The sequence below is a fragment of the Sinohyriopsis cumingii genome, chromosome 5, assembly GCF_028554795.1.
Source record: "Sinohyriopsis cumingii isolate HCF-2022 chromosome 5, ASM2855479v2, whole genome shotgun sequence".
Taxonomy (NCBI): Eukaryota; Metazoa; Mollusca; class Bivalvia; order Unionida; family Unionidae; genus Sinohyriopsis; species Sinohyriopsis cumingii.
This window is the reverse complement of record NC_142965.1, coordinates 123,376,880-123,392,718: the sequence shown is the minus strand read 5'-3', so window position 1 is coordinate 123,392,718 and position 15,839 is coordinate 123,376,880. Positions and strand designations below refer to the sequence as shown.

The following is a 15,839-nucleotide window of genomic DNA, read 5'->3' as shown; positions in this document are numbered from 1 at the left end:
CTAGATTCAGATGAAATTTTACAGGAAACCATCATAGGGTTGGATTAAAGACTGAACTTTCCCACACAAAAATGATGTTTCTCAGACAGGTCACATATGCAATTTGGGCTTGCACAGAAATCCACTTAAGTTGAAGTAATTCAGGCCAGAAAAAAACTTGTAAGTCAAAGCTTGACAAAAACATGGATCCCATCCAGACACTCAAATCATGATTGTAACATTGCTTTCAGTTTACATACACTGTTATGTGAGAGCCAATATACTGTCTATACTCGCTTATGAGTCGAGTCAAACTGCAAACAACAAAGATCTTCTTCTGCAATAGCATCATGCACCTGTAGATTGGGGTCTATGTTGTTTGTTTTATTGATTACTCTTAACAAACTGCACAGATCTGTATCTGCCACAGCTTTATATGATGGCAGATTTGGGTTTGTGCAGTTTGCAATTAGACTTGAATTATAAGTGAGTACTTATGGTATAGCTTCAGCTCAAGCTTACTCATATGTATTATTAGTATCTCAATACTTGAGTACAGGTGATGCTCACTATACACTCTTTGATTTACACACTTTAATTTTAACACCAGCTATAACATTCAATTTGTGCCACTGTGTTTGTTTTTATGCCATTGCTGACAGCATGTGCTGTGACTCACATGGAATTCCTATGACTCACATGCAGCTCCTCTGACTCACATGAACTCCTGTGACTCACATGAAACTCATGTGACTCACATGCAGCTTCTGTGACTCGCATATAACTCATTTGACTCGCATGCAACTTAATTATGTGTGCATTGGTGTGCATCTCATCACTCACTGAGAGAGCACAGTTAAGATTTAAATTATGCCATATCCTCAGGAAAGCATATTATGTGTAAATTGAGTGACACCTGTATTATTTTGCAGTAAAAAGTAATATCCTACCATGCTAAGAAAAAAGAAAAAAATTGGAACAGTGCAAAGGAAAAACTTAATACATGATATTACTCACTGTTGTATATCACTTTTTGCATCTTTAAGAAAACCTAAGTCTGTACTTTGCTATCTGCTTTCCATACCACATTGCAGCCAGTTAACACATACCTGACTGATACTTCCTGAAGGGCAAACCTTGACTATAGTTAAAGTCACATGGGTCATGTATATGCATTTACTCATTTTAAACTACTATAAATTGTTCTTTTAAAATTTAACACTAATTTACTTTTACCAAAACCTATTCAATCCTGATTATTGAATGCTCTGCACCTTAACTGTAATCAAGAAACTTCAGATGAAAATTATCGTTCTGTATAGTCTTTTGCAATGGTGGCCATGTTCTAAACTTGGGTCAAGAAAACAGTGTGTCAAATGGAATCATCACAATATAGGGTAGCATGAATATGCAAAGCTTGTTTTGTGACAATACAGTGCGCAACATTCAATTCAGATTGTACTGCATCACACCTTTAGGTTTATTTCATTCAAAAATTTCTGTGTACTTTAATATTAATTTTGCTGTATATACTTCTCGGGGTGTCAGAATAAAGACATTCCAAAGGAATGTGGATATATAAGAATCCAAATGAAGTGAATACTTGCCACTTAAAGGTATGTAGAATCAGATTCTAAAAAAATGACACCCATTACTGTAATTTTCAGTGTTGAATGCCTACATGACCTGTGTAACTTTTTGTACCCAGCCAGTGCCCACTGACAGAGGAGCACATTCCTGTTGAGTGTTGATTTTCACCCTTTGAGACAGGAATATTTTGATGTGACCTGCTTTAAGAAACTGTACAAGGCTGTACCACATGAAAATATCTTGAAAATTTTAATGGATTGAGGTTTATGCAAGAAATTTTAATGGATTGAGGTTTATACAAGAAATTTTAATGGATTGAGGTTTATACAAGAAATTTTAATCACTCTTTTTAGCGATTTTTGTTATTTCTCTTTATGTTTTATGCTTTATCCTCTGCTTAGTTAATATTTTTTGGAAGTTTTTGTCTCTTATGGATTTATTTGGAAGGTTTTATCTTCCAAATTTTCTATACTTTATTGGCACTACATAGTCATGTTTGTGCCGAGTATTACACACATGATGGAACCAGCTAACAATCAGAATTATGGTAGAATATTGAGTTGTGACAGGTTTCAGGAATGAGGTTGCTGTTTGTGTTTAATGATAATTATACCTTGCCGCTTCATAAAAAACTTGATCAGCACTTTTAAACTAAGAGATAATTACCTCCTGCATTGGATTGAGTTGGATAGATTCAGATATTTCAACAATTAATGTAGCTTACAAAGGTAGGGTCAGTTAAGATTCCCTCAGATTGGGTCTTGGCTAAAATGAAAGCCAAGAATTTGTAGTTTGGACTACAGTTCCTTCAGTGAATTGATTTTCCCATCCTGGAATAGCTAAATCAATTAAGTGATTGGTGTATTGGACAACACATTAGAAACTTTGACGCCTTTTAATGGTTTGCCTGTCATATTTTCAGACATTTTGCTCTTAAACACACATCATATTCAGGACGTCACTGTCAGTTTTATCAATTTTGTCAGTTTTGGGTCAAAATTCAGTAGGATTTTAATTTGTCAGTGATTTTGTTCATTCATCTTCATTGGCCATCCTTACCAGAATTTACTTGCTTACTTGTAATTTATACAAAGTATCAGCAAAGTTCAATATAATGTATCCAGTTTCTTGTAGTCAGGGATTGAAAATGCCATTTGTCCAATATTTTGGTGACTTAGGAAGGGCAAATAACTTTCGCATGATGTTCGTCCGATTGGATGAGTTATCAGGTACCCTGTAGTAAAATTGATGTAGGACAAGTACATGTTTGAAGACATTTGCCCATCTGAAACTTTTTTGAGCCCTGATAGTACTCAATTTACCATGGAAAATATAGCAATTTTTGACAGGTCTGTAACTGATTCCATTAAAAAAAATTGATGCATCACTGTATTCATTGGAGAGATAAGAGATTTATCTAGCTTGTAAATCAAGGTTTTTCAGTACCCATGGGTAGTGGAAGGGCTATCACCCTAGGCATTGTGTCAGTAGTTGTATAATGTTACATTATGTGGGTCAGCATGTGGTTTTGTTTTGTTTGGTGGGTTTAATATCATATTTTCAGTCCATGACATGCTTGACAATTGCTACATCTTGTGGAGGAAGAACCCATGAAAACCCGAGGAAGAACCATTGACCCAGAGGAAGCTACTTCCAAGCTTTCTCACTTTCCTTCATTGGCTGAGCCCAAGACTCATATTCATGCTGACAGAGGTGAAAAGATAGTGATCTGTAAAGCTGAGCACCTAAGACCACTCAGACACTTGAGGACCCTAAACATGTGTGAAATTCATCCACAATTTGGAGTAAAAGATAGGACATACATATAGTACCTCTGAGCCAGAATATTTCAGAAACTTGGACTTTGCTCATATTTTAAACCGGTCTTTCTCTGAGTTCATGTAATAAAATTTCATATATTTTTTATAAATTGAGAAAGATTTTTTAAACATATAAATGAGCAAGAGCAGAGCTTAGAACGGATTTCAGGAAGATTCGCACATTTGCATGAATCACTTGTAAATTGAATGAATTCCACCCTTGGGTGTGAAAATTATGCACAGTTAATTTTCTGCAAACATAACAAAACTTGTAACATTCATTAATATTAAGAAAGCACAATTGAGCAAGTAAGCAGTTTTATTCCAGATTAAGCACCATAATCTAATCAGCTACTACTGAGTTAATTTTTGTAATTGAGCAGTGAGATGCCTTCATTAATTAGCTGCATTTGGCAAGGTTCTGCAATGGAGGACATGCACTTTTTGGTATCAGTTGTAATGTGTCATCTGTTATATGCAGCTCTTAATGAATACAACATAGTGCTATTGTCATAAAATGTGATCACTGCCACTGTGGTGATGATGAAGATAAACAACTAAGTTTTAGTTTTATTCTTCAGAAGTTTAAATTTTTTTTACAAACAGATGTCTTAAAATATGCTATAAAGGGTCTATTCATAGATGCTTTTCTCATATTAAAAAAAAATCTCCCCTCCCTATTAAAAATATACCTCCATCCCTTACAAATAACTATTCCTACTTGTGTGAAAATGGAAATATCATTTAATTCCTGGGATTGCTGTCACTTTGTCAGGTTCATTGTCATACTGAATGTAAGGTGAAAATAACAGGTTATTCTTGAAACCAGTCTAATTAAGACTAATTGTTCTTGAAGGTACAGTACTGATTTTGTTGCCCCATGTGCGACTCGGGAGGATGTAGAACATTTTTGATGTCCACTAGAATGTCTTTAGAGGCGATTAATGGAGGCAGCATGATGGCTCAGTGGTTAGCTTGCCTGACTTGTGATGGAAAGGGTGCAGGTTCAGATTCTGCCATTGGATCAATCCTGACCTGTTACCATAGTGCACCATGGGCAAGCCACTTCACTTAAATTGCCTCAGCACTGTATAACCTGTTTGTGTTGTTGTGCAATAAGACACCAAACTGAATCATACTAAACAGATTCATTTGCTTTTGGGGATGGATTCGGCTAGGTTCACTATCTTAGGGAAAAGTGGTTCAAGTCTGTTGAGAAGGTCCAGAACTGAGCACTTACTTCAGCCATTATATTTTTGCCATTCAGGAAGATCTAAATTAATTTAGGTACCATATATATTTGCTTGTAAGTCAAGTCCAACTGTAAACTGCATAGATACAGATCTTCCATTGTATTATGTGATGGCAGATCAGGGTGTATATTGCTTGCAGATGGACTTGATCCATGCATGAGTATATATGGTAACTAGTATGTAACATTAGAATGCTTCTCAAATATTACTAAAAATATTTGACGTTTATCAGAATTTAGAATCTAATTTTTTTGTATCTTTATCAGATGCAGGGGCACATATTGGATATGTGCATTTGTCTTTTCATGCCCAGTAAGTGCGTACATGTATATGGCTTTGCAGTGTGATTCTCAGTAGTTTCCCAGATATGACCATGGGGCCAAGTCCCTGGGGTTATTGATGACGAATATGGAATATGCTGGCAGCTGTTGTGCACAAATTATGCTCAGGATAGTGCCAATACTTTGTCAGTTTTGTAAGAATCAGTTCAGATTTTTATAGACTTCAGCCCAAGAGAACAATGGTGTCTTTTATGGTCATAAAAGGGAACAATAGTGTCTTTTGGGGTAATTAAAGAAATTTTTTCTCTCTGGTGTCAGAGGCCATCCTTTACATTAAAATTATTGATATTATATGTTGCAACAAATGAAACAAATTATGCTGTCAAGCAATATTGGTAGATTTCATTTCAAAGTTAATATGTTTTGATTGTTGAGACTTTCAGTTTAGTTGTTGTTGTAGGGTTTAATGCCATTTTTCAGCACACGATATACATGGCAGCCAGTATTAATAGGGAGGAAGAACCCAGGAAAACCCCCGGAAAGAACCATGAACCTATGAGAAGCTACTGGCAGGCTTTCTCACATACCCACATTGGCTGAATCTGAGACCCGAACCCACACAGACAGAGGTGAGATGGCAGTGATCCGTAACAGAGAGCGCTTTAGACCACTCGGCCACTCAGGGCCCCTTCAGTTTAGTTTCATCCATTTTACAGATGAACATTTTCATACATACAACTGAAAAATTGAAGAGTAAAATATATATATCACTGGAGCTTCATTTTAAAATCTGAAGAATTAAAAATAATGTTCTTCTCAACATATGCTTTGCAAACATTTGTGTGGACAAGACCAAGTGTAGGCCATCATATTTACGAAAATACTGTTATTGTGATTGGCCACCAAATGACTGGTACATAGCCATGTATCAAGGCATATTTATCAATTAATTTGGGCATGACTGGAACATAGCCTTTTATTAACATGTATTTATTTAATAGTTTTGGCATGGTGAAGAATATGGCCTATACATAGCCATGTTTCAAAGAGTATTTATCAGCTAGTTTTGGCATGTTGAAAAGTAATTTTTCTATCTTTCTTAACATTTACTTTAATACAGTAGTGTCGTAGTCTGATAACAGTAGTGACACTTGTCTTAAGATTGATGTTTATTTGAATTTATTTTATGCAGGATCAAACTAAACTAATTTTGTGCCCCTCACATTTTATTATTATTCTGGGATTGATTTATTGTGGTCCACAAATGAATCAGTGCTCAGATTTATCAGATGGGCTTCTGTATTGCCTTGAGATCAATACAAAACAAATTAGTTCAGTGTGATGCAAAACAAATTAAAATGACTTTCTGCAATCCGAAAATCATCCCTGAGCTAACAATAGCCTAGTTAAGATTTTGACAGTGTTACTTGGACTTGCATCCATCTAGCTGTTCATGTGCAGATTTATCACAAAATCTATTTTACAAAGGCAAAATAAAAACTGGCACCGCTATAATAAAACTGCACTCAATATTTCAAACATGGAAACCTTACTTAAAACCAACATATGCAGCTTTTTCTGTTGGGCAGAATTTGTCAAGTAAGATTTGGATTGGTTTGGCTTTGTGTTTTATGGCATGGCAAAACAAGTGAATTATTTAGTGCTGAGGCAGTTGGGAGTAAATTGCCTTGCCACAGTAGCTGACCCAAGCTGATCAAATGATAGGATTTGAACCTGCAATCATTAGGCCATGAGTCCAGCATGTTAACCAATGTGCTAATGCATCTCCTGGCTCATTTTGTTGTCTCAAATGACAAGGAGGTAAGCACATCTGGTGATGTCAAATTGGCTACTAGACTTCACCGCACTATTCTACATTCCCAAACCTGCAAGGGTTAGGAAGGGCAGTAAGATTTGGAAAGTCTGGTCAAGGTTTATGACAGAAAGGCCAGAAATAGGACATTTTAGTAAAATGGACAAATGTAATTTAGTTGGAATGCTTTGATAATATTGCATTTTCTCAGGTATAATGCATGCCTTAATTGTCAACAGCAAAGGTTGATTGACCATTATATATTGTGCCTGAATATCAGGTTCTGTGATGTTCATTCTTTCTATGAAATCAGTGCAAAAGTTGGTCAGGAAATTTGGATTTGAAAAGAGGGAGAATTTTCATTGACTCAATTTTTAGCATGCAACTAGACAAAATTTATAACTATTGAGTAATTTCCAATTATTTAGATATTACAGGATGCACACCATCTCATCAAATCATTCCTTTCACAGTAAGTTGTTGCTGTTCATACTCGCCTTATATGTTCCATGAGCATATTTTGCATTTTCTTTGGAGATCATTGTCTGAATTATATTTGTGGCAATTTGAGACCATGTATTGTTATTGGATCCAGGTTTCCTCTAGAGTCGGCTAGATTTTCCTCATCACTGTCACCAGGAATACTTTGTCATTTTCACTACAGTAGAGACCATCCCTCCTGCCAACAAAAAGTGGTCTCTCAAGACAGTTTGTCTCTCGTAACAGATTTATGCAAATGGCCTGATTCCAAAATCAAAATTCAACAAATGAGGAAAATGATTATCTCTTAGTTCTATTAAAGACAGAGATGAACACCTCATTCACCCCAGGCATTATGGACTAACTTCCAATGCAAATGATTTACTTGTCTGCTACATCAAAACCCTTTAAAGAGACATTATTGGCATCATGCAGGTTGTCACAGCAGATTAAGAACAATACAAACCTTTTAACTGACTGTGCATGTCCATGACTGTTCCATCTGAAGAAAGAATGGTTAATTTTGATGGGTATTCACGTGACTTTGGCACTACAGTGGCAGTTAGTGACATGTACTTTAAAATTTAAGAAACCAGTAACCAGTCTCATTATTTGTTGGTTTTTTGCTGTTGATATTGTTCTTCAGAGCTGTCATTACTTTTTAAGTGGCTGTGGTTACAAAGGAATAATTAAAGGTCATTGGTTTTTGTCTCTGTTTTGGTGATACAGTTGTTCATAGTGGTGCAGTTCAGAACAATTGTATTTTGCCTGCAGATTCTCCTAAGTGGTAATATTTGCAAATAAATAAATCAAGAAGGTCTGGGGTGATAATGTCACTTGTAAAATTCACTTTGGCAAACTTCAAACACTATAGCCAAACAAACCTGCTGACAGAATCAAAAGGATGTTAATTGTTTTATACTGCTTTAGATTAATAAGTAAATTGTCTTTTCTTCCTTAATCTGGTTTGCAGATATGTAATTACAGACTTACTTGAAACACTGGAAGCAGTCTGTGAAAATAAGTGCAAGAATTTTAGTTTTAAATAATAATTGTTGTGTACATGGGAGATTTCAGGGAGTGATGGGAGGGAATGGAGGCACCCCTCTTTTCTGTAGGAAAGCCTTCCCAGCTGGGAGGTTCACATATAAAAATTGGGAGTCTCCACTGTGCTTGATTTGATACATGTATACACAGGTAGAAAGGTAATGCCATACCATAGTTAGAGTCTCAATGGCACACCATGGATGGGTGATGTTGAATTGAATTGCCTAATGAAAAATCCAAATTTGGCTGCCCTGAAACATGGGACAGCCTTTGCCTAACTCTTTCTTGTAACTAAGTGTCCATAGAAAGGCATGACTTGCAGAGGTTGTTAGGGTTGGGTTTCACTAGAATTTTCATATTTCTATACAGGACACAATATTGTAGTAAACTGGGAAATTCTGTAGGAAGTGGAAAGTAATATTAGAGCATGAAGAAGAATAAAAGTTTCATATAAATTTAATTTCTTTTATATCTTTTTAAGTGAACATTGATTGGGACACTGCTTTACATGTTAATGAGTCCGAGCTACATGAGACAAGGTTTTGTTTAATTTCCATCTTCTTAACTCTTGTCACATTGGTGGCTATGGTAGAATGATGTGCGCAAACATCAGCAGTAAATTTTGTGATCCAGCCAGCAAACATAATCTCTGTATTACATTCCTGATGAATGGCATGGTTGTCGATTCATTGTTCCATCTATCTTGGAGAATTTTCAGCCAGAAAGGCTGTAAGATGAGTGAGTTTGCCTATTATGTTTGACTCATTGCCGTGCACCCAGTGGGATGTAAGATGGCAGTTCAACCATTGTTTCTGTGGACACATCTTTCAGGAATCGTATTTGGGTTTAAGAATAACAGATACTGAAAAAGAGCTAAAAATTTAAAATGTAAGAAATGAAGATTCAGTAGAAATGTTATTGGTCTTAATACCACAAAAATTAATTCATTTGGTAATGTACAGTGGAACTTGTATGATCCATATACATTGTACATCCAACATAACCCTAAGTATTTATCTTTATGTTAAGTAATTATTACAACTCGTACCACTCATAAAAGTCTTGGTTGGAAAATGTTTGCACATACCGCTGTCGTCTCTGATATCAAAGCTTATCAAATAGGAGACTACATTGGTATGGAAGATATTGCAAAAGAGAGACTAAATAAGTATAGTTACAGCAAGGAATGAGTTGACATCAAGATAAACGTATATCTATCATCCTCTGAAATTCGCAGATTTCCATTGACCCTTGCTTATGAAATGTTGAGGGCAGCAAAATATGGACTTTTAAAGTGATGGCTGTGATTGATTGAAGCTTGCATGACTTTGACCCTCTTGAAGTTTAGCTTCTTGTGATTAAAGGAATTTTGATCGTCAGTAGAAAATTTTATGAGATGTGGTTTGGATGTAGAGGAGTTTTGACAAATTTATCAGATGTAAAGAAAAACTGTTGCACATAAAGTAATTTAAAATGATCTAACATTTTTTCATCTTCTCCATTTTCATCATAAAGAAGTTTTATGAACTAATGCATTGGTTGAATCATCAGGTTGATTTAAACAAATGTGTATAATTTTTTATTTGGAATAGGCCTGGGTGTGGCATAAATGTGATCCTATCAGTTTGTTTTAAGGCTTTTCATTTTTTTCTTGAAATTTATACTGTCAGGTAGAATAACTACAATGTAGTGTTTTTCAGCTTCCAACAGCGATTGTGTAAATATAGTGCTTCTTCAGTTACTATTAGGATTTTCTTATAGCATCAAAAATTCCAAAACTTGAAGACTGATTTATTGTTTTAAGATTCTTTTTTAGAAAGTATTGATACAATAATTACAACCATTGCAAGTTAACAAGAATATATTTTGACCTATGGAGCTAAGAATGTCTATGAAGAAGATTAGAGACTTTTCTTTAAGAAGTGAATTATAGATTTATACCGAATCCTCTTTGCACAAAATATTTTTATTAAAGAAGCATTTTTTAGAGTGGGGTACACAAGAGTGTGTTTAAAAAATATACTGCAAATGGGATTTCCACACTGAATACTTTAAAAATGATCTCATCAGTAGTATTTTTACAGAACTCCCTAATGTTGTATGTGGGGACCATAGAGTATACTGCATTATAATTGAATACATACTGGTTCAGTACTTCCTCATTATATCCCCGGTGTCCATGGCAGCCACAGAGTATAATGCTGTATAATCAAATACATACTGGTTCAGTACTTCCTTATTATAACCCCTGTGTCCATGGCAGCCACAGAGTATAATGCTGTATAATTAAATACATACTGGTTCAGTACTCCCTCATTATATCCCTGGTGTCCATGGCAGCCACAGAGTATAATACTGTATAATTAAATACATACTGGTTCAGTACTCCCTCATTATATCCCTGGTGTCCATGGCAGCCACAGAGTATAATGCTGTATAATTAAATACATACTGGTTCAGTACTTCCTCATTATATCCCCGGTGTCCATGGCAGCCACAGAGTATAATGCTGTATAATTAAATACATACTGGTTCAGTACTTCCTCATTATAACCTCTGTGTCTATGGCAGCCACAGAGTATAATGCTGTATAATTAAATGCATACTGGTTCAGTACTCCCTCATTATATCCCTGGTGTCCATGGCAGCCATAGAGTATAATGCTGTATAATTAAATACATACTGGTTCAGTACTCCCTCATTATATCCCCGGTGTCCATGGCAGCCATAGAGTATACTGCCTTATAATTAAATATATGGTACAGTACTCCCTCATTATAATCTGAGTGTCTATGGCAGCCATAGAGTATACTGCGTTATAATTAAATACATGGTACGGTACTCCCTCATTATAATCTGAGTGTCTATGGCAGCCATAGAGTATACTGCTTTGTAATTAAATACATGGTACAGTACTCCCTCATTATATCCCCAGTGTCCATGTCAGCCATGGAGTATACTGCCTTGTAGTGAGATCACCTTATAATGAAATACACAGTACAGTACTCCCTCATTTTAACACCATCCATGGCAGCCATAGAGTATACTTCTTTGTAGTGAGATCACATTATAATGAGGTACATGTTGCATATAATTATATTGCCACCAAATGAAATGGGATCCCTGATTATACCCTTCTTATAACATAATCTTAAATTGAGGCAATGCTGTATATTACATGTTGAATAATTCATCAGATTCTGCCATAAATCTTCCAAAATGCCAAGAATTCAGCATTTTGGTGAATGGTAAATCTAAAACTTTGTCCAGATTGTACAGACTCACAGTCAGATTAACTTATTTGCCAAAAATGAGAGCAGGAGAATTACAGTCCCCCTCTTTTTTCTGACAGACTGCTGATGTAGAGATCTGAGGTGTCATGGGCTGTTGTCCATGCACCATGGTTGCACTGAATGAGATTGATTATAAATTCTCTAAAGGGTAATAGTTTAGCATCATTAAATTGAAGTGAATCTGTAATGTTAGCATATCATTGATATAAAAGTTTGGTACATTACAAACTTGGAAAAATAATAATTGGTAATGTTTGTATGCACTTTAAAGAAAATTCGTATGTACTTGCATGCAGTGTTATGTTGATGCAAAAAATGAATTGTTATTGTTTTATTCCAGCACTAGGGAATTATCATGAATTGCTGCCAACTGTGATGGCTGTTCAGATAAAATTATAATTAAACAGCAAGGTTCTTTATTCATTCGTTATTGTAGTGTACCCTAAAAATGGTAATTACCGACACATAACTCTTCTGGAAACCTTTGTCTTTGTTATTTGCATTTACAGTATATAGACTATGAATATTTTATGACATTTTCAATGTAATCTTATGTGTTTAGGCTCAAATAAACAGTAACACTAGAAATAGTGAAAACAACAAACTTTGAAGAAAAAAACCCAACAATTTATTCCCTGGAAAAATTCTGAAAAAATGAAAAAAATATGAATTTACAGTTTTAAGAATAAAATCCAAAGATAATCCAAGAATAAAATTTTAGTAGTCCTAATAACAAAATGTTCTAATGATTAAATAACTCCAAACAGCTCAACATACAACTTCCAGTGTAACAGCCAAGCTTCTGCTGAGAATAATTCTCCAAAACTTAGGTTAGTCTTCTAAACGTAAACAGGGAGTCACGTGATCATGTTCTGGAAACTTATAGAAATTAGGAACTTGTTAAAGGTAATGTCCACCCAATGTGGCCCTGATGAAAACCAATTATGTTAATCTAAGAAATAATAAATTAAAATAATTGTTTACATCTTAAACACGAAGTCCCATCATGACCTCGACAACAACCAATCATTTTAAAATAAAAATAGAACTTGTTTATGTGGTTGCTACAAATTTTGAAACAAGGTCAGGATTTAGAACAACACCTGGTGTTTATAAAATGAACAGTCAAGGTCAAACTATTTTCTGAAAAAAGTATCATCTCTAGTGAATAAATTTACAATATCATGTAATGAAAAATTATTTTTTTTTTTAAACTGACAAACAATTAAATTGAAATAAATATATATTAAATCAGATATAATTAAATCAAATATACATAACAGTAAATAATGCTAATGAAATTCATTTAACTGGTAAAACTTTGGAGAATTTTAGACTTGCTAATATTTTGTGATTTATAGTAAGTTATTTAGTTACACCTAATCCCAGAAAAGAAGAGGTAGTTAGAAAGCATGGCAGCGTTGTGACAGTTAACCTTCATATATGATCAGAAGTAGTTAATTAAAGTGCATGCAGCATTGGACATATTTGAGATTGACTGATAAATCGGCAATGATTGTACATTATTGGCAGTCTTAGACCATTATCTGAGACCTGCAGAATGTAGAAAATTAGTAGCTAGACTTTTAATATGGCAAGGAAGAACAACCATGTCACTAATAATCTCTCATTGCCCAGCCTTCTGACATTTACTGTAAAAGAATAGAACAACTATTAGACCATACACCACAGTTTTTGCCTCTGTGGCTTGCAATTAAATGTGGCTTTCAAAGTACTTGCCAAATTTTCTAAAAACTTATTAGCCAGAAACTGGATCTAAGCTCAGTTCAGACATTATCACACTTGTATGGCTTTTTCTCATTAAAAGTAAGGTTTAAATTCTGGAACATGGAAGAGTTTTCTAAACAAGGTTATAAATGTACCAAGGTATTATGTCCAATTCTGGTCAAATTTCAGGTTTTATTTAGTCCATATCCAGACAAGTGGGCATACTCGGTACATCCATTATTTACCTGTGTGCATGAAAAAACTCGTAATATTTACCTGTAAATTATATAATGATTTTTTTAACAAATAGATAGAGAGAAACCACGCAACAGATAAGAATATGGCATCAGTGACTGATGTTAATTAATTTTAAAGGATATTAAATCAATATATTCAAAGTTAAGTAAATTGAGGTGAAAAAATCTTTTCACTGCAATAAAAATTATTTTAAAAGCAGTCAGTAAAAGCTATTCCTTACAGTGTGGTGCAGTACTAACGTTCTGTCGATGAGAATGAGATAGGTATAGTTCAAGTTTTGGGTCAGCAAGTTTTGAGACAAATCTAGTCAGACTTGATTTCCACCTTGCTTTAAACTTATTCTCGATCTCATTTCTCATTAACGCAACTTAAGTCTCACCAGATAGTTTATAAAAGGCAGTTGCCCTAAATAATATAGGCTTGAACTTTGATGTCCATTATGGACACCATGTTTTCCATCTTGAAAATCATTTTATCGCTATTCCACCAGGATGTATGGTCATATTGATAAGGGCTTTTCACATAAGACTTCTTAGGACAAATAGATGGTTCTAAATGAAAATAGTACTGATCTGACACTCGATACATGTACTTATCTGATGCCTGGTATGTCCACCATAGTAACCGTCTTGAACATCTTATTTTTTCTTGTGTAAAGACATTGTCATATCAAAGCTACATTCATCATCCTGAAAATTGTTTCAAGAAATAGTCTTATCATTGATTCCTGGAAATTCTTTTAAGTCAGTTGAATGCCAGTCCCTTTATGGGACTCCTTTTTATTTTATGCTTAAATGTTTATTTTCTCATTTCTCACACTGTTTTAGTGTTCAAGATAGACTTCCAATGCACAGGGATGTTGAGCACAGAGGTGAATGTGAACATTCAAATGAACATCAGCATTTTTTCTGCCTCCAATCTCACAGTCCTCAACTTCAAGCGGAGAAAAATGTGTCTCAAAGGTCAGTATCAACTCTTTTCAATGTCTTGACTATGTGAGGATGCTGAAAATGAGACTTGCAGTATTTTTCCAATGATACCTATCCCAAACTCTTCAACAAATTTACAAACTGGTTCCTGGTCTCATCTGGCAGCGAAAATACTGTAAGGATGACTCCTTGGTGCTGTTAGCTGTGTAGTGTGATTGTTTTGAACTAAGTTAACGTTTTGTCCTGAGCTTGGTATAAAATTGCATGAAAGTAATGAAGCACATTCTTTATTGGAGCTCAGGGTTTTCCTACTTTTGCCTACTTTTTGGTGAGACTCCATAATTTCTTCAAAATGTCCCATTTTATGTTGAACATTCATTACACACAGCTTGAACAGCTGTAGCAAAGTGAATTCAGAAATAGTTTTTTTAGTGTGGAGCTGTAGCGAAGTGAATTCAGAAATAGTTTTTGTAGTGTGGAGCTGGCTGAAAGGGCATGCTAAATTTGTCCAAGTTTGTAAGGGTAAGTCAGGTAAAAAATATTAACAAAAATTTCATTAATTTGCATAAATTTCAATCAGGTTTTGCTTATAAAAGATCTTTCCTGTTTATTAAAATGTAGGCCTACTTTATGCATTCTTTTTCACAAAGGATTGCTGGAAAGACTAGAAACATATTATATTTCTCTAATTATAAGGTGCTACATGATAATAAACCCATTTCCAACATTTAAAAAGTTTCAATAAATTTTAACTTTTAAAAAAAGCCTTGTTCAATGATAAGCACACCTACACTTTTCACCAAATTTATAAGGTGCAACACTTATTTTTAACTTGTTAACCCCTGGAGGTTTTTGTCATTTTCGCCTGAAATACAAGTATGAAACACATTTTGGGGCTATTTCTGAATACATTGACTTCTAAGAGATTTCCAGTTAACATAATGCCTAGTTGTGTTAGAAATATCATTTTTTTTCCCTTGGCTATTTTGCTCACATGAGCAGAAGGGTAAAAGTTGGGTTTTTTTCCTGTGCGTAATGGACCCATTATTTTTGTATCCAGACCACACTTTATTCCAAATGCCCATCTTATCCTACTTTTTGCACCTGTCTTTGTGCAGTTCAGACCAGTCTGCCTTAGATCAGAGGCCAAAATGTCTAAAATTGGAAACAAAATCAGATTCCAACCATGAGCAAAATATTGGTGGAAACAAATCGGGTCCAAAAAATTACATTTCTCCCTGTGTATTTTGTAATGCAACTAAAACGTCCAGATTATTTGGTATCATTGTGGAGCTAAATCCATCTACCTTTTTATAATACCACCCACTTTAGTGTATCTTAAATGACCTTTACGCTACAGTCATCGGA

The 15,839-nt window shown here is 34.8% G+C and overlaps 1 protein-coding gene across 2 annotated transcripts in view; it reads left to right on the top strand.

Moving 5' to 3' along the window:
- Positions 1-15,839, top strand: part of LOC149800114 (inactive tyrosine-protein kinase RYK-like) — a 221,241-nt gene that overhangs the window by 105,392 nt on the left and 100,010 nt on the right. For both annotated transcript variants that reach the window (XM_089959709.1, XM_089959708.1), the window contains exon 4: positions 14,370-14,504. In XM_089959709.1, coding sequence (XP_089815835.1) covers positions 14,370-14,504 — 135 coding nt within the window. The remainder of the gene's footprint in view (positions 1-14,369; positions 14,505-15,839) is intronic.